This window comes from Homalodisca vitripennis, chromosome 8 (assembly GCF_021130785.1).
Source record: "Homalodisca vitripennis isolate AUS2020 chromosome 8, UT_GWSS_2.1, whole genome shotgun sequence".
Lineage (NCBI taxonomy): Eukaryota > Metazoa > Arthropoda > Insecta > Hemiptera > Cicadellidae > Homalodisca > Homalodisca vitripennis.
Genome location: NC_060214.1, coordinates 111,797,331 through 111,824,531, shown reverse-complemented (window position 1 = coordinate 111,824,531; position 27,201 = coordinate 111,797,331). Strand labels below are relative to the sequence as shown.

General features: G+C 33.9%; 1 protein-coding gene across 1 annotated transcript; it reads right to left on the bottom strand.

The window, feature by feature from the left end:
- Positions 1 to 27,201, bottom strand: LOC124367904 (probable Bax inhibitor 1). Its single transcript, XM_046825100.1, has 5 exons — positions 26,956 to 27,201; positions 22,081 to 22,310; positions 12,038 to 12,264; positions 10,933 to 11,103; positions 1 to 492 (listed from the first exon to the last, which is right to left on the bottom strand). Exons 1-5 carry the CDS (start codon positions 27,000 to 27,002, stop codon positions 457 to 459), a joined length of 711 nt encoding a protein of 236 aa, XP_046681056.1. The 5' UTR covers positions 27,003 to 27,201; the 3' UTR covers positions 1 to 456.

Below are 27,201 nucleotides of genomic sequence, written 5' to 3'. Positions count from 1 at the left end.
TTTGTCCAAATTATAAACATGTTTACTTACCAATACAATATACAAGAAGTACACACAAGTTACAATACCTACCACCAGCTGGGTAGCTCCACTATCCGAGAGTCAGCAGTTTCGGAACACTCGCTATATTATAAGTAAAGCAGTAACTTTCTGTGATACATAAGAAGAAAAGCAATATTTAACTTGAAAAAAACTGCATCAGAAAATTCAATCTTGGAAGTCAACAAAACCAACCCGCAGATAGTGAAACCACCTTTATATATTCTAAACCTATAAACATTAATTTATGTAGTAAACTAAATAAAAACTCAACACTCCAAAATAATAAGATTCCATTTTTATAACACATTATGAAAATTTAGTAAATAAAACTTAATGAACAGCTTAACAAATAGAATTTTACAAATGACATCGGCCACAACAGTCATGTCTGACGTGGCAGTCTTCAGTTATTCATCATTCCTTCTTGTTGTTGCGTTTGTTTCGGTCCTCCTACAACATACAAAATTACTTAGTATTATTTAATAGCAGTGTTTTATGTTTAATTACATTTTATGAGGCTTGCTACTGTCCATGAGGCGAGACAACAGATAAAGAGGAAAAAATGTTTTAATCAGGATATTTGCCATCATTCAGTGGTTTGAGATGTGCAATATGATGAAATGAAATGAAAAATGTCTTTATTGAACGCAAAGAAAAACATATTCAATTGGCGAGGTTAGGACTATTAAGTCCTCTCTTACACCTAACCATAAATTTATAAACGATACTATTAGTGTAAAACAAGAGTCACAGTATAGTCTACATTACTGTGTTACATTAAAAAATTATAATCTATATTTATATAAAATAATAAAATGAAAAGAAGGTTCATCATGGAATTAAAAATAAATAAAAATTATAAGAAAATTAACAGACATTCACCCATCCCCATTCATACATAGCCATTGCCCCATACCCTACGCCAAAATATTTTCAACCCGACGAGGCCTAAAACAGATGCTCCTTAAGCACCCCCCAAAACCGCTCCTGACTACGAATACCTCTGATCTGACCGGGTGATTATTCCAAAGTCGACAAGCAGAGACTGTGATTCATTTACTGTAAATAGAAGATCTGTGAACAGGAATAGAAACAAAGAGGCTCCATGTCGAGTATTCCAATTGCTTCTTTCAGAAATAAAAGAAAAGGATTCAGACAAATAAGAAGGGGAATAATTGTTATACAAAATAGAATGTAACATGCTAAGAATGTGGAACTGACGGAGTAGATTCAATTTTAGTAGATGTAACTGATTGATGAAGGGTGTTATATGGTCATATCGTCTAAGGTTGAAGATAAAGCGAACACAATAATTTTGTGCACGTTGCAATCTGTCCGAAAGCTCAACCGCCACGTCATTTATAACTATGCTACAGTAATTGAAATGGCAGAAAATCATGTTCACTGGCATTACTTTCGAATTCAAGGGTAAATAAATAGCAAATTGCTTAAGACTATGAATACCAGCAAACACTCTGCCACAAGTCTCAGTAACGTTATCGGTCCAACTAACGTTTTTTGTAATAGTCAGTCCAAGATTCCTTAGGTTGATAAAAAACCCTAATACAAACTACAATCTAGGTTAAATAGACAAATCATACCAGTGTTGTGGCATGCTTAATTATGGTAATCTAACAGATTAGAGATTTCTAATAAACCAATGCGGAGTTACAGTATGGTTTTCAGAAGTTCATAATAATAAAAAAAGCTCCATTTCTTTTTATGTTACAATCTTGTTTTTGCCATGATAGTCCGGTCAATTTAAACATTGACCCTTGCAAAAATTCCCAGAAAGCTGAAAATTTGTATAGATGTTAGGGACACGACACCATTGTTATGAAATTGTGAAAAGTCCCCATCGATCCCATGTCTGCAAAATTTTATATTCAAGGTCAAATTTCACAAAAATAGGTTTTTTGAGTTTTTCAGCTAAACGGTTAGTTTTTATGAAAAAATATTTCAAACAAAAATTGTAGATCATGCAATTATCTACAGAAATGTTTCTTATGCTTTTTCTCATAACACTAACCATTTTTGAGAAAAAACCATTACAAAATTTTCTTAAGCTGTATTGTCTATAATATGGACAACGTTTCCACGCCACCTATGAGGTAGTGTACCTAGCAACGATTTTTTTAATGTGGTTTCCCCAGTAGGCATATTCCACAGTCTATTCCAGTAAAATTTAATTAATTTTGGTTATTCTTCTTCTTTTCAGTCGTTGCACTCTTGTTACTGTGGTCGTTGTCGATCAGGTACAGCTCGAGTGACAAGTCCCGTTATACTTGGTTGTAAAAATATTATATTCATCATTATTGTCACTAATTATTTCCTCTTCTTCTCTCTCTCTATTTTCTTCTTCTTCCTCATCTTCTTGAGTAGACGTAAATTGTACTAACAGCGATACATCAGTTTGTTTCGTCGTTCATGTAAAAACCTTCTTCTGTTGGAGATTCAATATTTGAACACGATTGGCCTTGAAAAAGTGGTACACGCTAGTAAACAAAATAATTTCTACTTTTTTGCAGCCGCATCTTAAGTTACACCCCTTTTTGCAGTTGCAAAAAACAGAATTAGGGAGGTTTTCTGGTGCAGGTTAAAGAAGTGTGTGGGTTGGTTCCAATGCATTATTGATATACTTCCAACCCCATTATTCTGGGTCTAGTTGATTACCAAGCCACACACTGAACCTAGTAATATACAGGATAAAACTGTTGGTAAAGCGGTAGCTGTAATTGGAGGAAGGCAAGTTATTTGCACATGTTTTTTTATTACGTGTTTGTTTTGCAAAAGATAAGTAATGTAATTTGTCTATCAAAGTAATTTTTTTGGAGCTCCATATACAGACAGAAAGAAAGCGAATTTCTGGTGAAGTGTTGATATCTTGGAAAGCTTGTGCACAAGTAATAAAAAAATTGTTGTTTTACCCCTTTGAAAAACATTGCCGATGTTTTTATCACAGCCAGTCATAGCATGTAAAAACTGTATATGATTGAACCGATTGATTATCTTCCCGAATAATTGCTGCCGCAGTTGATAGGGCCTTCATTGATCTTCTTTGACTTTAGGTTTTTTCAATCTAAGCTTGATTGATAATATTATGATAATTAACAAGAATACATACAATGTTAATTGTCCTAGTTTGTGAGTAATAATGACTCTATTACTATAATTTAACTTCAATCATAATTTAATTTTTCTTTTATTAACACATACGTTTTTACAAATATTTTTCTAATTCTTCTAACGTAAACTGGCAGTCATCACTACTTTCAATATATGAAAATATTTTACCCCATGGCGAGATACAATGCTTCATCTTGAGGACGGCCGACTTATCCTCCAGTGGTCGTCTTTAAAAATGATACAAAGCAATCATTATGGTACTTTTTAGCTTCAGCAATAACTAAATCGTGTTCAAACTCGATGCGAGCAACAATAGTTTTTGCGGTGTCAACAGAACAAGACTGAGCTGATTTCTTAACTGAGTCTTTAAATGAAAGAGTTCTAACTTTACAAATTTTACGACGAAAGATCTGTGCTTGTTTCTTTTTTGTATTTCTCACTCAACTCCGTCACCGAAAAATAAACAACAATTTTTAAAAGAAAAATATGGCTCACTTACATGTGCTCTAGTATGAGGAGGGCTTTTTGAGAGGTACTAGCTGATTCCTCTTCATGTTGCCGTTTTTGCTGCTGCAATTGTACTCTTTCTATTGTATTGTTTGCGACACTGCACATGATTTGTCGCTGAATTTACATTCTTCAAGTAATCAGTAAATTGATTACCCCCTTGAATACTCATGTTAAGTAACGTCTTCATGCCGCGATCAACAATAACATATTCACTTGAAGATTAAAGTTTAGTGCAAATAAAACACTCTTACGACATTATTTGAGTGAATACAGTACAAACTTTAACAGAGAATATTTGAAATAACTATGTGTTTTCACTACTAAGGAATTTTCAAGGCTAACGGCGATTTAGGTGCGAACTTAAGAAAAGCAGGTGGACGGAACGGTCACTCGTACATTGGAATGACAGGAAGATGTTGTTCAAAGGGCACATGGTCCCTTAAAATTAGGGACTCTGTTTTTTTTAATATCATATTCTAAGAAATTATCGGTCAATATGAATGTATTAAGTCACTCAGACTTATAGTTTTACTTATATTACACGCCCAATGATATCATAGGCAGCTTAGTCGTGCTTATTATGGACAATACAGCGTAAGAAAGTTTGTAATTGTTTTTTTCTCAAAAATGGTTAGTGTTATGATAAAAAACATAAGGAGCATTTCTGTAGATGATTGCATGATCTACAATTTTCGTTTGAAATATTTTTTTCATAAAACTAACAGTTTCGCTGAAAAATTCAAAAAACCTATTTTTGTGAAATTTGACCTTAAATAAAAATTTTTGCAGACAATGGGATCGATGGGGACTTTTCACAATTTCATAACAATGGTATCCCTAAACATCTATGCAAATTTTCAGCTTTCTGGAATTAATGCAAAGTTACCCCTATTTTTTGGCTAATTTGACCGGACTATGATGATAATTTTTATTTGCTTCTAGTCAGTTCTCAGTGGCTGGTTGTTTAGTGCAGACCCATTTTGAGCTGTATTCTTTAGTTTAGTTTAGTGTTTTGATTTCAATTAAGTGCATGTTCTAGCGATTATGTCCATGGAGGTGACACACAGCATGGTTGTGATTCCTGATCTATGCGTGTCATAACCTTCTGGTATTGTTTGTTTATTTTACCTTGGATTGCATCATCCATCTGAAGAAGAGATCAGATTGCAGATCACACTTAATGTAGTGATTTTTAGTATCACTGAACAATGGCAAATGTTCAAGTATTTCATTCACAATCCTTCCATTTTCAAATACAAACTTAAAATAAATAGTATAATTGTGATTGACAGATCAAGCACCAACTTGATTGGATAACAAGACAAACTTGAGGAGTAACTGTTTGTGACCATTTTAATCACATCTTCTGTGAAGAATTCTAAACTCTACTACCCAAGAATAAAAAGATGTAAGGGTTGGTGGTCTATGCATTTATTTCACCATTCCAATTTTATACCATCAGTTAGTAAAATCTCATAGTAAAAGTAAAGAACATTTCGATCTGATTAACTTCCTACAACTCTGCTGCCATGACATAGACCTTCCCAATCGACCATGCAAGTCTTATATTAACATCAGCAGCTATGATCATTTACTATCTGTGAAATATTATAATGTGAGACAAAATTAACAACCCTGCCAAAAGAGGAATTTTTAACGTAATATAATTTCTGAATGTAAAAGAGATTCATTCTATCAGACTTAAAAACTAGTAGAATCTATAGATATGTGATGAATGAAACCAGAACAAATATGGTACATCTTGTTTAGTGGCGGATGAACAAACAATTCATGATGAAGAACAAATAAAAATACTCCTTTAAGTATAAAGTATATAAGTATAAATGGAGATTGTTACTATTTTGATAACTTGGCAGCAACTGAGTGAGCTGAGTAGTATAGTTAAGCTTGTGGGAAACTAGACTCAAAGTGAACAGTACAGAAATAGCTGACACACTGAAATACATTATAAATTAACTTGTCCTCATTATATTGAAGGGAAATTTCTACCGAAAAAAAGTTCTTTACTTTTAGAATGACATTTGTATAGGTATCATTCTCAGCAATAACAAGATGTGTTAAACATAAGATGAGAAAATCACTTACTCATGATGGTGGTGAACACATTTATATAAATACCTGTGGATTCAAGGGTCACAATTTGATATACAGCATTCAAATTAGGGACAGCATCTCAAGAATGTAAGTTTGATTCTGCTTAATTATAATTGTAATACTTAAAAATGGATTTCCGAATGTCAAATTTGTGATACTGTTTGTGACATTTTGACTGAGGTTGGAAGGAGTGACTCCTGCAGTGGAGGTTCAGTGAGTAACGAATAGTGAATATTTCATTGTTATCAACACTTATAAACAGCGTCATATAGCTTACAATTGAATCATACATTTTATAAATATTTTTTACAGAACTAAACTAAGTGATAGTTGTCAAAGAAAAATATTTTTGCTACGACAATTTAGAAACTCACCAATAGAATAAAACGGATTAGAGGCGAACCTGCTGTATAGCTTGTTTTTTAAGCCGATTTAAAGAAAACAGGTTCAAAGACTGAAGCAAGCTTATTGTAAAATCTTAAGCCTAGGACTACATGACTAGATTGGGTGTTAAACAGTCTTCAAAAGGGAATATGTCATTTATGTTTGTTTCTAGTGAATTATTCATAAATTCTCATTTTGTATGTAAAATTATCTAAATTAAAAAAAAAAAAACTAAATGAAAATTGTATAGATAATATTATAGACTGTCAACATATTTAGTTTTATAAACAACGGTTTGAAGTGTGCATCACAAGGAAAATTTGTGAGCAGTCTAACAGCTTTGATTTGCATTTTATTTAACTTTATGGGATGGTTTTTGTTTGTGAGAAGATTCCATACAAATTAGGCTATAATTAAAAATTGATTGGAAAAGGGTGAAAACATTAAGTTATTAAATACTTCAAGGGAACAGATCCAATAAATATTTTAAAAGGAAAACAGCTTGTGAATTCTTTTTACACGTGATATTAACATGATTGTGGTGCCCAGGTTAGTTTCTGATCCAACTTCATTAGAAAGTTAGGTCATTAGAAACTTTCACATAAGTGAAAGTTAGAACATCTGTAAAGTAACATAATATATTATTATATTTTAATATATATATATATATATATATATTTATATATATATATGAATCTTTGAATTTGAATACATAGTTGTTTGAAATAATTAAAGCATGAGGTGGATAGAAAACATTATTCTGTCGATGAACCAAACTGCACAATGGTTAACTGTAGTTTAGCTCAATTGGTGACACACTCTCCTTCAATTACGCACTTAATTAGTCTTAAACCTCTATATCCAACAGGTCTGTTGATGCAGTTTGTGGTCTTGATGAAACATTCCATCTGAATAAAGGAAACATTATTTGTAGGTCATCCTAATCATAATATTATAAATGCGAAAGTGCCTTTGTTTGTTTTACTTTCACGCATAAACTATTTAATCTATATTACTGAAATTTTACATGAATATTCTTAGAGACCCTGGTATGAATATAGGCCAATTCTTATTCCGAAAATCCCTCCCAGGCTACGCCTCACTGGTATTTAAAGTGGCAAAAATCCCATCTTGGTCTCAGAAGTTGTGAAATATTAATAATTGAAAGAGCCTGTCAAATATGGACGGTGTCCCATACCATTAGACTAAGTGCCGAAAGATACTTGTGAGATAATTGCCTAAAAAGTTTTCGCTCTGTTAAAAAGCATTAAACCAGAGTAAATAATTGATTATTTGATTTGATTACTAACAAAAAGTTTTCTTTTAATCCAGTAATTGCATTTCTTTATTTTTATGGAATTTAAACATCTTACATTAAGAAAGAAAGCAGAAAAAAAATCATTTAGTCTAGTGATGCTTTTTAAGGAAAAGTAATATTTTAGATTATTCAACACAAGATGAACATCTCTTGTTACATTGTCAAGTCTTAAGTCTAGTAATGCGTACCTGAAATATCAATTTATATTTACTAGTTTTTAAATACAATATTATTATAGCATTTTACCAGAAATTCGATCTATGCCTTTGCAGACGCACAATAAAGCGCCAATTGCTTGTTCAAGTAAAAATATTTAAAACCATTATATTAAAAAAAAATATACTTTTTATAACAAAATGTTAATAGAATAAATAGCTCTCTAGTTTTACAGTACCTACCCATTACGAAATATTATGAAAAATAATTAAAATCACTCTTGACTACTTTTCAGAAAATTAAAAAAAGGTTCTTCTATTCTGTTCTAGTTTTTATAATTACTTTAAAAACAAACTTTTCACAATAAAACATTGGTAGGCTAATGTTTTCATAATAGAGCAGTAATGAATTTCACAAGAAAAATAATAATCCAATATATTAACTTCCTCAATCGTACAGGAAAATAGGAAATTAAAGAAAAGGGTTTTCACTTCTAGGTCTTACATTTCGAAATCCAAATTACCATTGAAGCCGTCAATGTCATCCTCAACTTCATTACCACTGAAGAAGCCTCTGTAAAATGACTTGCAACGATTTGGTATTAGGGTGATTAGTGAATTGATATCATTCAATTTTGGAACGGATATTGCTTTAACAATTAGGTCATAGTAGTTTAAGATGTTGATTGAAAAACCATAAAATCAGCAGTTTTGGATGAAGAAGGTCATCCTCGTTTGGATTTTCTCTTCAAATCCACCTTAACTTCAGCCCCATGAAAATCAGTTTTCATGAAAAGGCTGATACTAAAGTCTTGTCTTCATGTATCCTCATCTCCCTCGTATTTAACGAGTTTACTCTATCTTTGTTTATGTCTTTCTTCTTGTTTAAAATTAATCTTTTTTAGGTTATCTTTTCCTTCCAACTCTTCTTTTTCCATTCTATAAACAGTGAGTGGATCCCTTTTCCTGCAGGTCTTCATAACATTTAGATAGTATTATAATCTGCACATTCTCTGTTGGCACTTCAGCGCACATTAAATATTGCCAAAATCAGTGTCATTCGGCAAAAAACTACGAGTCGCAGAAGTATTTCTTCAAAAGTTTTATGGCTTTCCAAAATTATTTTGAGGAGAAGAAAATTGTTTATACTGTGATTTTGTCTACCAAAGCTATCAGACCATAGCTTTTTTTAATGTTGAATTAAACAGTTTCCATCCTCTTGAGATTCTCGGCCAGCCTCTCCCTCCAGCCAAACATAGGAATGACCCTTTTTATGTTTTCCACTATGAATCCCAAGATTGTATACACAAAGTTGCCTTTATAGAAAACAATGTTTGTTAGCAATCAAAGCAGTGGTAATGTTTTTCCAGATCAAAACAAAATACTTCAAGGTCTTGACCTTTTTCAGAACTTTTCATACCCATTTTTCTCAATCTCTGGACCTCATCCGTCACTTTCAGATGGATTCCTCATAAGTAGAGACTAAGCACCACATGACCTAACTGTTGGTTTTTGTAAAGTGATGTTGGCGTTTGATGTTGTGATGAATAACTGAATGCATTCAAGAGTCGCTTAGACTCGTGATGCAATCAACATAAATATTGGATTTTAGGACAAACACATGGTCTGTAGTAGATTTCTATAGCAACCATTGTAACGAGCCCTGTAAGAAAATGTACTTAGTTTCAGCATTTTCCCACTAATTTCACAGTTATTTCCATTTCTGTGAAATGTCGTTTGGTCTAGTGATGCAGAAAACCATCCACATACGTAATCAACTGTTCTGTATAAACATTGTTTTATAACAGCGCAACCATATGTTTAATTAATCTAACCACTATTTTCAATTTGTTTACATTTATAGTCTTGAAGGCATAGAGTAAGCTTGATAGTACATACACTTCTTATTTCAAGCTTTTCTGCAACCACTGCTTAGTACAGAGTGACAAAATATCCAGATAAGAAAATTCAAATGCTTTAGTAAAAATCTACTATTAACTGTACATATTAGCCAAAATTAAATATGCTGTGTTTAGTATGCAGTATTTGTGGTCAGTACTGTAATCATGCAGATATAAAAGACAAAGTTACTATCTAACTTTTAGTATATATTTAAAGATTGTTGTAAAACCATCTTAGTCGTCTTTTCACAGAATAAGGCTTCTCAAACATATATCTAACCCCTTAACCGCCACATAAAAATACAGGATTTTGTCGTATTTTGCTGATTTTTTGTTGTTGCTGAAACTTGTTTAGAATTAGTTTTTATTTTTTTATTTAAAAAACTTGTTGGGTATGAAATCTCTGCTATAGTAAAAAAGAAGCACATTTTACTTTAGAATTATTTATTTTTGCTAAAAATGAAGATTACAAGGATTGTAAATATGGACATTTTACCATGTCTGTCTAATATATTCTTTTTGTATGGAAGTCTTTGAAACAAGGCGCTGCACAAAGGCGCAGAAAATGAAAAAAAAACTATTATAACTAAAACTTATGTAGGCCTGTCCAAACACAGTGAGGCTAGCAAACGTAATGGCAAATACACCACGAAATGGCGGATAGGACAGCCAGACCACACCCACAAAGGCGGTGTCTAAACGGCAAAAAAACCTCCTCTTAGTTGGTGCTGCTACCTTGTAACGGAAACTACTTGGAAACTGATCTATGCAGAGAACGATATATACTGACGCATTAATACGTCAAGAAACAAAATAAAACAGGACAAACGCACTAAACGTAATATTACGTCAGCGGCACTTTTTTGCGCACAGGCAACTGACGTAATATTACGACGGTGGCGGGCAAGGGGCTTTATATATATATTTTTTTTTTTTTTTGAACGTGGCATCAAGGCAACTCAACAATTGTAAATTTGGAAACGCCAGTTGGAAATATTATTCAATAAAACCAGAAGTACATAGACTTGTAAAGCCTATGTAATTGTGTTCAAAGCTGTGAGTAACTGCTAGAACATTATAAATTAATTTTGTCAATGACAGTTATTTCACTAGAGAAAGAGAGGCAGCTATTTACACAGATTAATTAAATAATTCACCAAATTTATGAATATTATAGTTATAACATTGTATATCGTTGCAATTCACAATTTTCACATATTATTATATTCCAATTTATATCCACAAAATATCATACCATATTTGTATTTATTGTTATAATTAGATGAATATTTGCGCTATATGACATTATTAATTTCACGTATTCTCGAAATATGAGATTATCCCGGTATGTATGACTTTTACTAATACTCTATATTCTCACCTTCTCTGCCAGTATGATGATTAGCCGGCGGAAGATGCCGATGAAGTCGATGAAGAGATCGACTGAGTGAGCAACAAAGTCCTTGTCCCCCTGCCGGCGTTTCTCAATGATCAGCTGGGTGTCGTACAGAACAAATCCGCACATCAGGAACAAGCCAATGTACAGGTAGACCTATCGGCACAAAAAAATTATATTTTTAAATATTCACTTCAAGAACAAAACGAGTTATGTATTGTTTAGAGACGACAGAAATTTAGTGAGTTCCTCAAGCTATGTTTAAAATTAGTACTCATGATCATTAATTTATTTGTCTTTAATAAAACAACGTATGCATTTGACATTGTCACTTTACAACCAGAAGCTATAATTTTTATTTACATTCATTTTGAATTAAAACCAAAATAATGTCCAATATTCATTAAAACACCTAACACTTTATTAAACTAAAGGGAAAGTAAATTTCGCCCTTAGGCCTTCGAAATTTAATCATTGATCTGGCATTCTCATCATTTACCTAAATTCCCAAGATGTTACAGTGTTTTAAATGAAAGATTTAGGAATAAAACACAATAGTATTATTCACATTCCTAGACAAGTTGAAGGTCTTGAGAATTTGGGTGAAAATAAAACAATATAATTTTAATTCAAATTGAATTCATACAAAATGTAACTGCAAGCAAAGCCAACTAATTTTTGTTAGAACACTGGGAGAGAAATTTGTGTAATGTAGTTTGTTATTGAACAAGCACTACTATAATTGCTATAATTGGCACAGTGAGTGTCACCTAACTGATAGTGTTTATGTGCATAAGTCAGAACAATACACACGTTAATAATGTCACACGGTCAAGGTCAAGCTGACAATCACAGTCGCTGGGTTATCACTTTGATGTATGACACTGCAATATTACAGTCCTATGATGATGAGATGTCTCTAAGTTTACTGCATTCCGGAATCACAATGACAAAAATGTCTTAATTTAATAACAGTAATTAATTTATACTTTATACACATAAATTTAAAATATAACAATAATATTTTTGTATTTTCTCCAGAAACACACTTCAACAATCTTTTCGGTAACTTGCAATGGATGTAACTAACCTGGAAGATGAGTCGGGAACCAAAGAGCAGGTTGGCAAGAGAGAGGAGCAGCATGGCTGAGAGCATGCTCATGAGTGTGCCGCCCAGGTACAGCCACCGACCACGCTCGGCTGTGAGTGCTGCAGCGCTGAAACACGCGAAGATCACGGACGTTCCGAGCAGGGCAGTCACCACTATCTGCGGGTTGATAGCTACAGCCATCTCCAGCAGAGGTCCCATACCAAGTCCTGTAAATACATGTTCCAGCCATGAGTCTAGTAGGTAAGCTACGATATCTGAGATCGGTACAGCAGGGGTCCCATACCAAGGTCATGTACACACGTACCAGCCATGAGTTTTGTAGGTAAGCTACAATAACTGAGATCGGTACAGCAGGGGTCCCATACCAAGGTCATGTACACACGTTCCAGCCATAAGTCTAGTAGGTAAGCTACAATAACTGAGATCGGTACAGCAGGGGTCCCATACCAAGGTCATGTACACACGTTCCAGCCATAAGTCTAGTAGGTAAGCTACAATAACTGAGATCGGTACAGCAGGGGTACCATACCAAGGTCATGTACACATGTACCAGCCATGAGTTTTGTAGGTAAGCTACAATAACTGAGATCGGTACAGCAGGGGTCCCATACCAAGGTCATGTACACACGTTCCAGCCATAAGTCTAGTAGGTAAGCTACAATAACTGAGATCGGTACAGCAGGGGTCCCATACCAAGGTCATGTACACACGTTCCAGCCATGAGTTTTGTAGGTAAGCTACAATAACTGAGATCGGTACAGCAGGGGTCCCATACCAAGGTCATGTACACACGTTCCAGCCATAAGTCTAGTAGGTAAGCTACAATAACTGAGATCGGTACAGCAGGGGTCCCATACCAAGGTCATGTACACACGTTCCAGCCATAAGTCTAGTAGGTAAGCTACAATAACTGAGATCGGTACAGCAGGGGTACCATACCAAGGTCATGTACACATGTACCAGCCATGAGTTTTGTAGGTAAGCTACAATAACTGAGATCGGTACAGCAGGGGTCCCATACCAAGGTCATGTACACACGTTCCAGCCATAAGTCTAGTAGGTAAGCTACAATAACTGAGATCGGTACAGCAGGGGTCCCATACCAAGGTCATGTACACACGTTCCAGCCATGAGTTTTGTAGGTAAGCTACAATAACTGAGATCGGTACAGCAGGGGTCCCATACCAAGGTCATGTACACACGTTCCAGCCATAAGTCTAGTAGGTAAGCTACAATAACTGAGATCGGTACAGCAGGGGTCCCATACCAAGGTCATGTACACACGTTCCAGCCATAAGTCTAGTAGGTAAGCTACAATAACTGAGATCGGTACAGCAGGGGTACCATACCAAGGTCATGTACACACATGTACCAGCCATGAGTTTTGTAGGTAAGCTACAATAACTGAGATCGGTACAGCAGGGGTCCCATACCAAGGTCATGTACACACGTTCCAGCCATAAGTCTAGTAGGTAAGCTACAATAACTGAGATCGGTACAGCAGGGGTCGTATTTGCATCCTCCTCAAGATTTCTGCAGTCTCCCTTATCTCAAATAAGTGATAATTGAAAGATTTCTTTAACACTTTGTCTCCCAGCGGCACATTGTTGAGGTCTTGGCTTACACAGAAATATCAGCCATGTGTAGGCTACGGGAGTGAACGTGTTATATATTGATTCAACACTGGCAATAATATACAATGTTAACACTTTGTCTCCCAGCGGCACATTGTTGAGGCTTGGCTTACTGTGAAATATCAGCATGTGTAGGTCCCGGGAGTGAACGTGTTAAACATTTTACAATTTTTTGTACAACACAACTTGAATTCAGAAAAAAACACATTAATAATTATTTATACATTCAAGTCTGTGACTTTTTCAGAAGTGAGAACATTGTATATAGCCTATGCCTCAACCTCTTAAAAGACCTTGACTGTGCGCATCATAAAACACGCACATCATAAAACACATGCATCATTTCATGAACAACCAAGGATCAATTCTAGAGCCAGTCGTTTTTCTCACAAAAAGCACAGATTGAATTTATTAATGTATAATATAAAGGTGGTTCAGTTTGCTGACAATATGACTATACATTAGAAAACAACTAAGCCATATTTCAATATTTAAGCTTTTTCAAGAAGCATTAAAATTTTTTTAATGATTGATTTTTTTAAACTACAAAAATCAGCTTGGTAAATTTCTTATGAAGTTTTGACAGATTGAAATGATGGCTGAAGCTATATAAAATATGAATTAAACAAGTTTCTCGGACTGAACCTTGGCCTAGGGCTAACTTTAAACAATTACATCAAGAGTTTCCTCAATAGTTGCCAACAGCATTTATGTTATATGCGAGCTGCCAATGGGAGTTATTATTAGTTATGGGTTTAGTACATGACATTTTTTTATTGTTTATAAAAATCCCTTTTAAGAAAATGCTGCAAACAAGAAATAAAATTACTACTAACAATTACTGGGGTTAAATTGTTAGGTGTCCTAAATCCACAGCTGAATACTTTTAAATTTACATTTTTCTTTGGATAAATAATTGTATTTAGCCAGTCTACCGCTTATAAAATAAACACAAACTATTTTCCATTTTAGTAAAAAAAAAATAAGCAATTCCACTAATGTAACAAAATCCCATAATCCATAGGATACATTTTACTTTTGTCAGAAACAAAATCTTATTTTTTTCTGTGTAGGTAAATCATTTCCAAGCACCTAGGATTCATAATAATGTTTGGTTATACATTTTTCAACTCATAACATTTTATCTACAAACTAATTAGATAACAATTCAATCTAAAATGTTTGTTTTTCCCAATTACTACCATATCTGTTATTGCCATTGCCAGAGTAGCAATAATACTGGAGGTTTTATAAACAGCTTGACTTTGCTGACAAGTTATCTTATCAAAACAGATAACAGACCAACACTGAGTTGCACAGTTCCTTTGCTGTACTTTACAACATGATGTTTCCTATTGTTTAATGAGAACCAGACAGTACAGGAATATTTTGATGCAAACATAATATTTAAAATTTTATGTTAAGCCTTTGCAGTTTATTTGTAATTTGTCACTCAATTTAAAAAAAAAACCGTGCATTTTCTAGGATTCTTTAATTTTCTTGTCATTTAAGATTTTGAAGTAGTACTATGTATTTTCAAATTCACAAAAGTCTATGTTTTACAAATGTTGTAATTTTTTGTAGGGTATTAAAAAAAGAAACTCTGTGTTTAAAAAAAGTATTGAGTGTACTGACATTGTATACATTGAAGACTTTAACATGTTTACCGCAGCAGACGCAGTAGTACATCATACAATTTTACATCTAATGAAAATCACAAAGTATAAATCAGCAATAAGAGTGTAAGACTGTAGGAGAAAACTTAAAGACTCGTCCCTTACAAACTATGGTAAATGTTTACTTCAACCACTCACAATATTTGTTGTTTTGACAAAAGAAAAATGTTTAAATTTAATGTCTAATAAACTTAACCATCCAACTGATGACTGACGGCACAGACGTTCATCAATACCGCTTGTGAACCGATAAAGACGTCACAGTCCTCAGTCAACTTTCCGCTATTATTACGTGGAAACCGTTTAAGTTCCTCTATTCATAAATACCTACTCATTTTATATAGTTTATATTTGTAATATTACTCGTTGTCAGCTGATATTGATCCAAATGCCGCACAGCATACAGTTGACGGACTATGCATCTGGTGACTCGCTGCATGGCTTTGACGTTCTTTGTTGCTAGGTTATTAATATTATGTAAGCTAGTTGTTTATAATTGATTTTTATGTTATGAAATGGGCGGTCCTCTTTGTTTAAATTATATACTTTAACTATTGGATAATTAAAATATTAGTTCTGATAATGAAAGTGAAATATCGGTAAATAAAGTACATGATGATATTTCTTTGTCAGATTTGTTTTCAGGTAGTCTGGATGATTATAAACCGGTTGAATGTGAGTTGGGTTGTGAAAATTGATAGTGACAGTGAAAACAATTCATCATTATCTGATATTCCTGTCCAAAGAATTCATCAAATACAAATATGGATGTGTACTGCCACAAAAAGTAGTATATACTTTACATCTTTATCAAAAAAACTTTTTTGTGTTGTAAATAAGTACTATATATTTTGTACATTTACAGTATCTTACTATCTCAAGTCAAGTAAAAGTTACATGGAGTGAAACTTAAAACATAAAAATTGATATATCACACTTATTACATAGCATTTTGCGCATATTTAAAAAAAAGTATCTGAAAAATATGCTGCGCAAAGACAAAAACCAGTGTATTATTCTACAAGTTTCTTGATAAATACGTGAATAAATTACATGATGATATTTCTTTGTCAGATTTGTTTTCAGGTAGTCTGGATGATTATAAACCGGTTGAATGTGAGTTGGGTTGTGAAAATTGATAGTGACAGTGAAAACAATTCATCATTATCTGATATTCCTGTCCAAAGAATTCATCAAATACAAATATGGATGTGTACTGCCACAAAAAGTAGTATATACTTTACATCTTTATCAAAAAACTTTTTTGTGTTGTAAATAAGTACTATATATTTTGTACATTTACAGTATCTTACTATCTCAAGTCAAGTAAAAGTTACATGGAGTGAAACTTAAAACATAAAAATTGATATATCACACTTATTACATAGCATTTTGCGCATATTTAAAAAAAGTATCTGAAAAATATGCTGCGCAAAGACAAAAACCAGTGTATTATTCTACGAGTTTCTTATTATCAGTCAGAGGGTTAAAAAACAAGAGATTACAATCAAATTTCAGAAAGGCTGAAACTTTTTTTAACCCCGTAAAAGTTACTAGTAGTTGAAGGGGTAACAGTAATACCTCTGGCCATCACTGCGGTGCACTACTGAAGGTGACGAAACAAAAACATCCCTCAAGATGGTAATGATCAGTAAAATACAAAATTCTAAAAGGCTGATCATTCATGCTTGAGAACTGAAAATATTACAAACTCACTAACCATATTAATCTACATAGCGAGCAATGGCCGACAATGGCCACTACTGCAGAAATGCAAAAACAATTCACATTACAAAGTAAAATAAAACAATACAATGTCTTATCTGTCCTTTCTGACACAGTAATAAGTATTTTGCTTTAAAGTGCACTCACAACACTAATTTTTTCATTGAATATGCAGAAAAACACCACTCACTACCACCACAAAAGAAATAAAAAATGAGTATTTCTGTAAATGACTAAGCAACTAAATTGAACCAATCACGAAAAGCTTGAGATGCCCAAAGAAGTAGCACAATAGCTAAAAAGGCCAAAATAACTGGACAAACGATCAATAATCGTCACCATGGAGGTAGAAACTATGAATAAACTTATCCATGGAGATAAAACTGTGGCAATGTTACGAAAAACAGCAAAGAACTCTTTAACTCTTTTAGTGCCAGATGTTATCCATGTGTAGAGATGCAAGAAAAGCCAAGCAATAATTGGAAATTTTTAGCTGTTCGCAAAAGTTATCATACATTCATTATTTATTTACGAAAATGGTTACTTTTTTGTTTTGTTGGTCAATAATTTTTATAAGTAGAAATACCTAAAATAATCGTATTAAATATACATACAAAAATATAACAAGAAAAAATTACTTAGGCTAATGTTTAACGATTTATTTTTTACTTTAGTGAAAAAATATAATCAGTGAAAAATGTATCACTCTGCATGTAGAGTTATTTTTAAACCTCCACATAGTTTTAAACATATACCCAAATATTAAACTTTTATCTTCAAAAATCAAGTTTTTAGGATCGGTTTTTAAAACATTGCGAATCTTGATTTTTGCATAATTCACAAAAACTGTGTTGCACTTTATAAAAGCAGTTTATTATACATATAGACTGTAAATAAAACTGTATCTGTAACTGTTCTTAAGTTAAAAAGTGCACAATTAAAAACATCTAGGCCTATAGCCTACTTCTCGTTTTTGGAAAACAAGCCTGAGTAAAAATATTTTCAAAATTAACTTGTGAAATTATAAACAATATGGGTGAAAGCACCCTCCTGCCTGGGTATCTGTTATGCTACATATAGAGCAACTGAGTTCCTTTTTTGTTTGGCGATTTGATTAACCAACGAACATGAATGGCAAAACTGAAGTAGACAACTGCTAACTCAGATTAGCGATATTCACTGCCACTAATATGATAAAAATACTTCTGACCAAATTTTTTAAGAGTTAGTCCTTTATAAGGGACATACAGGGTCTGTTCAGTAAGTATCGAGTTTGGTTCACTGTATCCTTAATGGAGCGGTGAAGAGGGGTCCGATCGGTCAGCCTCAGTAGAGGGGACTGCCGACCACTCAGGTGCACTTTAATAATCCAGTCGCCTGCTGGCATGCATTGAGACAAAAGGTGGATTTTAGTGAAGCGTTATTTTTTATGGTGTCATCGCACCTGCATGGAGCAGACCGTCGAGCACAGCTATGCTGTTAAGTTTTGCTTTAAAATCGGGAAATCCATATCCGAGATCCTTGAACTCATTAAACAGACTTATGAGGATGTTTAAGGAAGGCTGGGAGCTCGTTGAAGAAAAATGGAAAATTTTATCGACAATGTTATTACCAGCGATGAATCATTACCAGTACAACCCGGAAACAAAACATCAAAAGTTCAGAATGGCACAAGCAGGGGTCTCTGTGTGCAAAAAAGCTTGTATGCAAAATAAAAAATCAAAACCATGCTGATTTTTTCTTTATCCATCGTGGTATTGTTCATAAGTTTTTTTATTTAGTTCTCTTAGGACAAGAAGTTTATAAATTGCACCTAGTCCTATAATGACCTTTGTGCTGCTTCCAGAGTGACAGGATATTCTGGATGGGTAAGGGTGGGGGTAGAAGCGGCCTCCTGTAGAGATCCATGAGGAAGAATTTAGGGCCCTAATCTCAAGCATTGTCCCCTTGGAAGAAGAGGGAGCCAGGACTGAACCAGCCCCTCCATTCAAGCAGACAAGAGGGTGGCACACCCTTATGTCTAGACCAGCAAGAACCTTTACACCTAGATAATGAACACCACCTTCTCCAACAGTCATCTCCCGTAGTAGACTAGACCTATTGAATTACCCTTGTGCCCCAGAATCTCGAAATTTGCGGCTAGTGATGTGCTATTCCTGGACATCCATAAGGTTGCCCAGATTTAAGTGACAAATCGGTTTTTGCTGTGCTCTGTGTGGCTTCAACTGTAAGGTATAAACCAGCCAGAAGTGACTCTGCTGGGAGTTTGTGCCTAATGGAACAACTGTAAATGCTGCATTTTACGTACAAGTAATGACACTCCTGCGAAATAGCATAAAGCACGTGCAACCAGCCGTTTTGAAGAATTGTAAACTCCACCATGACAATGCGCCGTGCCAAGGTGCGATTGTTGTGCGGCAGCTACTGACAAAATTTGGCATGGCAAAACGTTGCCTTACTCTCCTCCTTACAGCCCAGGTCTAGCACTAGACTTTTTCTTGTTTCTACGAATAAAATGGGAGCTCAAAGAACATAGATTTAACTCCATCAAGGTGGTTCAAGAGGCGACGAAAAAGGTTTTCAACAATATTCCGGAAACAACTTCTTGCTGGCTTTTGATGAGTAGCAGACGCGTTGAACTAAGTGTATCGGTGCAGGAGAAATGTATTTAGAATATTATTAAGTAATTATATTGATACATGCAATAAATTTTGATTTTTAAAACCAGTCACAATACCTACAGTCCCCACTCACAACACGCGTGACTGCACCGTGTGACATACAGCGAACTTATCAACATGCAAACACTCATAACAGAGGACCAAGGATGTGCTAACATGTAATCATAAAATGTCAAAACTACTTGTGCAACGCTTCATAGTCATAGAAAACAGAATAAAACAAAAACGTTGCGTAATATTATGTCAGTAGCACAATTTTAGGCAATCGCTAGGAATATAATATTTGGCCAAAAACTGCTAAGGCTTTAAATGTTTTTGGTGAAAATTATATTGTTAGATGCAATCTAACAGAAGTCTGATGGTTAAGTAAAGCTATAAGTAATAATTGCATATTTACTAAAATGTTGCTCTGATACATTATGTTGGCATATTTTTGTTATTACAGATGAAAACTGAAGTTTGTTTCTAATATTTAGTTTTTTATCAAGCCAATGAGTGGAATATTTGTTAGTTGCATCTGTTTCATCCAAGTTTGATTAATCTATTATTAGTGCTTAAGTGGCAGATTTATGTATACATTTGACAGATTGCTCATCAAAAGTAGTAGTGCATGCGTTTAAATGAGGCCACTTATTAACCTGTTGGATCCCGTAGCCGCATAGTTGCGACTAAGGCAAGTGTGCAGTCGTGGCCCGTTGCCGCACTGCTGCGGCCCGCGCGCAGAGCGTTTTATTTTTGCGTTTTCTTCAACTCAATTCGCTAAATTAAATGACGTTCAATATACCGGGTTACTCGGGAGAACACTGGCTTTCTCGTGAGGTATATTTTGTTTCGCGCTACGATACTTGGCAGCCTGTTTTTACTCTAAACGTCGAGGCGTTTCAGCCGGTTGCTGTTGTTTGTACACAATAATTATGGCTTCGCGTAAGCATGAGTTGTTTGATCAAGATATTAATGAATTATTGGGCAGTGAGTTTAGTGAACTATCTGATAGTGACGACGAAAGTGATGTGGATATTTTCAGTCGTGTAAGAAGTGGTGGTTTTATTTTTAGTGAACTAGTTCGTGATGCAGACTTCAACCACGATTTAGGTTATCTCGATGAACCAGTACCAGGACCATCAGGTGATACTGTTTATTCTAATAATCGTCCAAATAAGCCTACTTTGGATAGTGTTGACTTGGTAATAAACGAGGTAGTTCAAAATTATAATCCCAGAAATGACTTTACTGGTAATGAAGGAACTGAATGTAGGCCTAACCCCAAACGTAGAAAGCTACCTCCAATTACCTATCCCTGGGTGAATGATACCAACTTTATTCCGCACATATTTCCATTTGACAGCTCAAAATCTGGAATAAATGCTGATTCTGGAATAAGTAAGGAATCTACAAACCTAGATTTTTTCCTAGTTTGTTTATCCTAGTCTTATTGATTTATAAAAAATAAACTTACACTTGGAATCAATATATATATATATATATATATATATATATATATATATATATAAATTTAAATATGTATATTTGAATTTAGAAATATCAATAATATGAAATAAATAAACATAAAAATAAAACTTATGAGTATATGATTATGCAGATGCAAAAAATAACTATAATGCAAAGTAGTAACCAAGTGCCAGAAAAAACCCGGGCCAGCAGATGCCCCTGTGCTGCCATAACCCGGGACTCAACAGGTTAAAAGATGAAAATGTGATCACAATGTCAAGAGTTTGTTTTAAGGAAAACACTACAAACAGTTGGTTTAGAGTTTATATTTAACATTGCACAATGTTAATTGAGATTATTTAATCTTGTAATGGACTACACTTTCCATTACAAAACACAAAAACAATAGGTTTTTAGACATTTGCCATTGTTACATGATACAAAATGTATACTGTAACACAAGGGTTGAAATCTACCCTCTACATCAGGTGTAACAAATTAAATACATAAACACGTACTTAAACCTATAACATGCGGCAATGGACTGCCACCAAAAAAAATAAATATATCATACCAAACAAAAGCTTGAAATTCAGACATGAGAAATTGAATCCAGGCATTGTCACTGCACATAATTCAAGAGCACAAATACACCTGCACAGGTGATAGTATAGCGCATGTTGTAAGTTTTAAGCACATTTTTTTTCATTACATTTTTTACACCTGGTAAAGGGGATTAATTACAACCATTGTGTTGTACATTTTGTAACATATAACAATGACAAATGACCTAAATCTTATCCTTTCAAACCTACCATGTCAATAACAAACTTTAAACAAAAAAAAAATAAACCAACCTGAAAAGAAAGCAAAACCAAGCAGGAAGCCGATCCTCATCTGTCGGTTCTTGCCATTGTCAGGTGTCGACATAAGAGCAAAGAGAAAGCCGACAGCTGCTATAACAGTGAGCAGCCCTGCAGACAGCAGCTCCGTGTACATGTGCACGTATGCGCCCACCGCCGCTGCCACTGTTGACATTGTGAGACACGCGTACACATTCTTGAGGTGTGTGCGGACTGGCTCCTCCCTGCAAAAAATCTCACCATTACAATACTGGAGATATACACAATCAGTCTAATGTAACGTATGAACTTACTTATCTGGAAAGTCAAAGGTATATTTGATAAAAAAAAATCATAACCTAAGATTTCAATATTCCTTCTCCTTAGAATCTTAAGCTCTTAGACAATCTTAGTTCACATTACTGCAATTATTTCATAACAGTTGTAGAGCAACAACTGTTGCGAGAGTAAACTTTTGCAAAGAACATGCTGTTATTGACAAACTTCAAAATTGTTGTCAAAACAAACAAAAATTGAAAAAAAAAGAAAAAATGTGTTTTTTCCCAAAACCATAATAAAATATGGATATTCTATAACAAAAATGAAGGTGATTTACCATATTGGAAAATGGCAGCTATTAAAAAACTTACTTTTAATAAACGATGGAAGGTTATATCCGTTTTAAGGATATATACTAGTCATGAAAATTAAAATATTTTTTATTTATTAATATTATTATGCTAATGTTGTTTTCTGAACAATTCGATACCAAATACTTGATATTTATTTAACTTTTTATAACTATAATTTCAAGTTTAACATGACAAGTGGCACGAAAGCTAGATTGTTCCATTTTATCCCAGAAGACTACTATAATTAACAATGATACTAGGGTAATAACAAGCACCTGACTATTTTTTCTATAATATAATATATATTTTCTATTAATTCTATTTTTCATAGATGTTGCAAAGCAATATGTGGTACTTTGGGATTATACCGACCACACTAGTATGAAGAACACAGAAATATAAATTTATAGAAACAAACATCATAGAACGAAAAAAACAACTCTTTAATTACAAAATTAAACTTGTCCCCAATGCTTAAACTTTTTTTAATGAACTTAGAACGTTATAAAACGATGTAGTTGAGTAACAGAACTAACATTCCATCAATCAACAAGCATTTCCAGGTATTGTGATCGGTATTGTTGTCGCTGTTATCTTATCTTTCTCGAGAATCCCGATTACGGCAGGCCGCGCAGCATCACATGATTATTTAAGTTTTTTGCATGGTACATAATTGCCTTTCCATTACAATTCAATTTATATTTCTGATCAGCCCCTCTAGAATTTTATATTTTACTGATAGGTACTATCTCGAAGGATGTTTTTCTTTCGTTGACATCAGCGCGGGGCAGCACCCGAAGCCTGTGCTGATGGCCGGAGGCACTCGCATTTTGGGTGGTGGAGTGTGATCAAGAATAAAAACAAGTTTTGTTGTGTTTTTTTTCAATAGAGTTTAATTTTTGTTTGGTAATGTTTGTTTTTGTTGAATTTTTGTGTTTGGAGAAATGTAGAGGTAAAACACGGAAGTACAGCAAAGCGACACACCAGCTGAACGGGCGGCGAGACTCTGCAATCACGTTATCTACTAGACCGCTCGACTTTGACCTCTGTCTGAGGATGGGGAGGGGTTTGCGATAATACAATTTTTGTTTTATATTGACGAAATATTGTTCTACGCTAATCTAGTAATCAGTAGAAGCAAAATGTCAAATAACGATTCATGTCTGGGTGTGGTCGTTATAATCCCAAAGTACCCAATATGTTTTTGCCTACAAACATGAAGACCGTCTTGCATTAGATGCAGTTAGAAAGAGTGAAAGCATCAATTCTATGATAAAGAATCCCACAATCAAACGTAACCACATAACCTTTATGTGGTAAACAGCGACTAGATAGAAAAGTTACGATGGAACCACAGCCCCTTCTTGAGCAAACCATAGAAAAACATCAGCCAAATTCATGTCAGACAACAGACAGTGACAATGTACCTTCACTTTTAAAAAACCAATTTTGGCTTGGAACTCTAACTAAAGTACATAGAGAATGTATGAAAGAGTACACATAAGAAGTCCCAGCAGTCGTCACAAGAAAGTAGTGACTAGATTATGAACAAAAGAAAAAAAGAAACAAACAAAGAATTGAAGAAAGCAGAAGGAAAAAAGCAAGGGAAGAAATAAATCATAAAAGAACTAGACAAATCGCAGAAGATTTCCATAAAAAAGTTAGTTTTCGACATTAAGAAAAAGACTGGACATATAATGCGTGTGACAGACGGTATTCTGGAGAAATAAATGTAAATATTAGGGTAGTAAGATCGAGTGTGATCAGCGTACAAACAATATCCACTACAGATGTATCCTTAAAAAAAAGACAGATGAATTTGGTATAGAACAGAGTGATGAAGATTATGATTAACTTATCACATGTGTGCTGACTTTGATTCAGACTTAGTTCCCCTAGTACTGAGTAAAAGTGACGCAATAAAACAGGCTATTCCCATCAACTTCGATAAAAACTGGAATTAATAATGTAAATAAATTTAAGCTGTATAGTATATATTTAAGTAGCCTATTATTGGATTAATTTTTTTTCAATGGGTTTTTTCATTCGTGACACGATAAAGAACAACGAATGGGGGCAACTTTGACATTTTTGGAGGCCTACCACAGTCAGGGTGGATTGAATCGTAATATGAGACGAAACCCGGGTGAAACATGTGAATTGTGAGATAAAATTATATGGGTAGGGTACGATAAGCGGACCCGGTTTTTTATATCGAAGAATGTAATCATCGATACCTAATATTCACATCTCAAGTCCTAGACTATCAATCGATATAAAAGTATCTATAGTCCTCAATATCAATCATATGTTTTAAATTAAAATATGAATTTAATACTTACAGTGATCAAACAAATTATTATAACCAAGATTAGGAAAACTGAAGACGACCATATTTGCTCCTCTCACAGTTACAGTTGTTTCTTTCCCACAAATTTCACAAAATGGGGTTTTCAAGTCCAACATTTTGAAGCCACGAAAAACACGTCCTATCATCTTTCAAAGCAATGTCGTGTAGTTTTCTAAAATTTACTGCCATTTTTAATAATCAAATTTTACTTATGTAAAATTGAAATATTACCTAATGTGTATTATTTGAAAGTGTTTACAGCTGTTGATATAGATTATTCAAGTTAATTGTTCAAAATAATTAATTAGTATAGATTTATTATATCGATGGTTATGATTAATCAATATTGTTTACCAATTTCGATATAAAAAACTGGGTCCGCTTATCGTACCCTACCCAATTATAGTCCAAGGAATGGGGGCACACAAGTTCCCCCTTACAAACCAAGGAAATTTTTGCAAACTTTGTCAGCAAAAAAGATCATGAGAACAGGAACAGGCAAGGTGTCCTTCTTATTGATTTTCTCGAACATGGCGCAACAATAAACTCTTTGAGCAGTACTGCCAAACATTGCAAAACCTTAGGAAAGCTGTCCAAAGCGCAGAGGAAAATTGTCAGCAAAAATTTTCCTTTTAATGACAATGCCCGATCTCACATGGTAAACCGTACACAAGAACTCTTGATCTTGTTCAACTGGGAAGTTTTCCTCACCCACCCTGCAGTCCTGATCTTGCTCCAGGTCACTTGTTTCCGAAAATGAACACCTGGCTAGCAACACAGCGTGCTGACAACAATGAAGAGCACTAGGTACGCATCTATAACGCAGGAATTTCAAAAGCTTGTTCACCGCTATGATAAGTGCCTGAATTTGTATGGTGATTATGTAGAAAAGTAGTATTTGAGTCCCTCTTTCCCATGTACATAATACAAATTTTGTTCTTGTACTTGGTTTTTTAAATTCCAAAACATTCCTTACCTTATTAACAGCCCTCGTAGTTACCAAACATTAAGTAATGTGGTTTTCTTTGATTTTGTATGTTTTTTCATACATAATATAACTTTTCCTGGTGAATAGATATAAGAACTAAGTTAATTAAGGATCGGAATGCACTAATTTTTATGTCTCTACAATAAAATATAATTCAGATACAAATTTCTGTCTCATGTTTTCCCTTAATACTATAAAACACTGAGTGATTAAACCTAAGTAATTAATTCTTTACATTTCAAAAACATCAATTTTATTTCATTTAGTATTTTATATTATTACAGATTGATATTTCTGTTATTCAATATATTAAATATCAATGATTAAACTGAGCGATATAAAACTAACAACCGTTTATCATATTCTGCACATGGCTTCCCTAGTTGGCAAAATCGGGATCTTTACTACATTCTGTATGGATGAAAAACTACCCAAATAGGCTAAGCAAGAATTTCAATAAGTTACTATAAGCTTTAGGCTTATATAAATATGTAAAACCAACTAAGTAGGCCTAAGCTATATGAAGTGTTGGTATTAGAAAAACATACTAGGACATAATTTAGTCCTACTGAAACAAGATTTAGGCTATTCGCTACCAGACAAGAAATAAGTTTTCTTTCAAATAATTCTATGTCCTTGAGCTCATAAAACCAACCTTTAATACATATATGAGCCTAAATTTCATTATAAAATATCTGACATTAATTTAATATTTTATGAGTGTTGCTTCTAGTCTGACCAATTAACATCACATGATTAAAAAGGTTTATATATTCTAGTAAAATATGAACAAAACATATACCAAATCTTACGAGATAAAATGTTTACAAGCAATGACTGTCCAGAATGAACAGGAAAATAATTTGATCTTGAAAGAATTGACTCACGAGAACTTGGATTAGAAATAACTTCGTACTTACAATTTGGAGCTGAATGAATTTAAGAATGTTCTTGCTGCTCTTTCCATGTCTTTTATAACGTACAAAATTTTATAAACCGTCTATTCACTGCTACAAAATAAGATATCAAATTAACTACGAATACTTATTCTTATCTTCTCGTAAGCTGTTTGTAATAGTCGTTGTAACAATCCACTGTTCAGTATTCAGTCATCTAGTCATCAGTCAGTCAAACACCCATACACAACATAAGAAATGATTTCTACG

What these genes read in the sequence shown, in the direction of transcription:
- LOC124367904 (XM_046825100.1), bottom strand. Translation starts at nt 27,002, where the DNA reads ATGGAAAGAGCAGCAAGAACATTCTTAAATTCATTCAGCTCCAAATT. An exon ending in AATTCATTCAGCTCCAAATT is followed by an intron (nt 22,311 to 26,955) that starts GTAAGTACGAAG and finishes GATTTTTTGCAG; the next exon opens with GGAGGAGCCAGTCCGCACAC. An exon ending in TCATCATACTGGCAGAGAAG is followed by an intron (nt 493 to 10,932) that starts GTGAGAATATAG and finishes TGTATGTTGTAG; the next exon opens with GAGGACCGAAACAAACGCAA.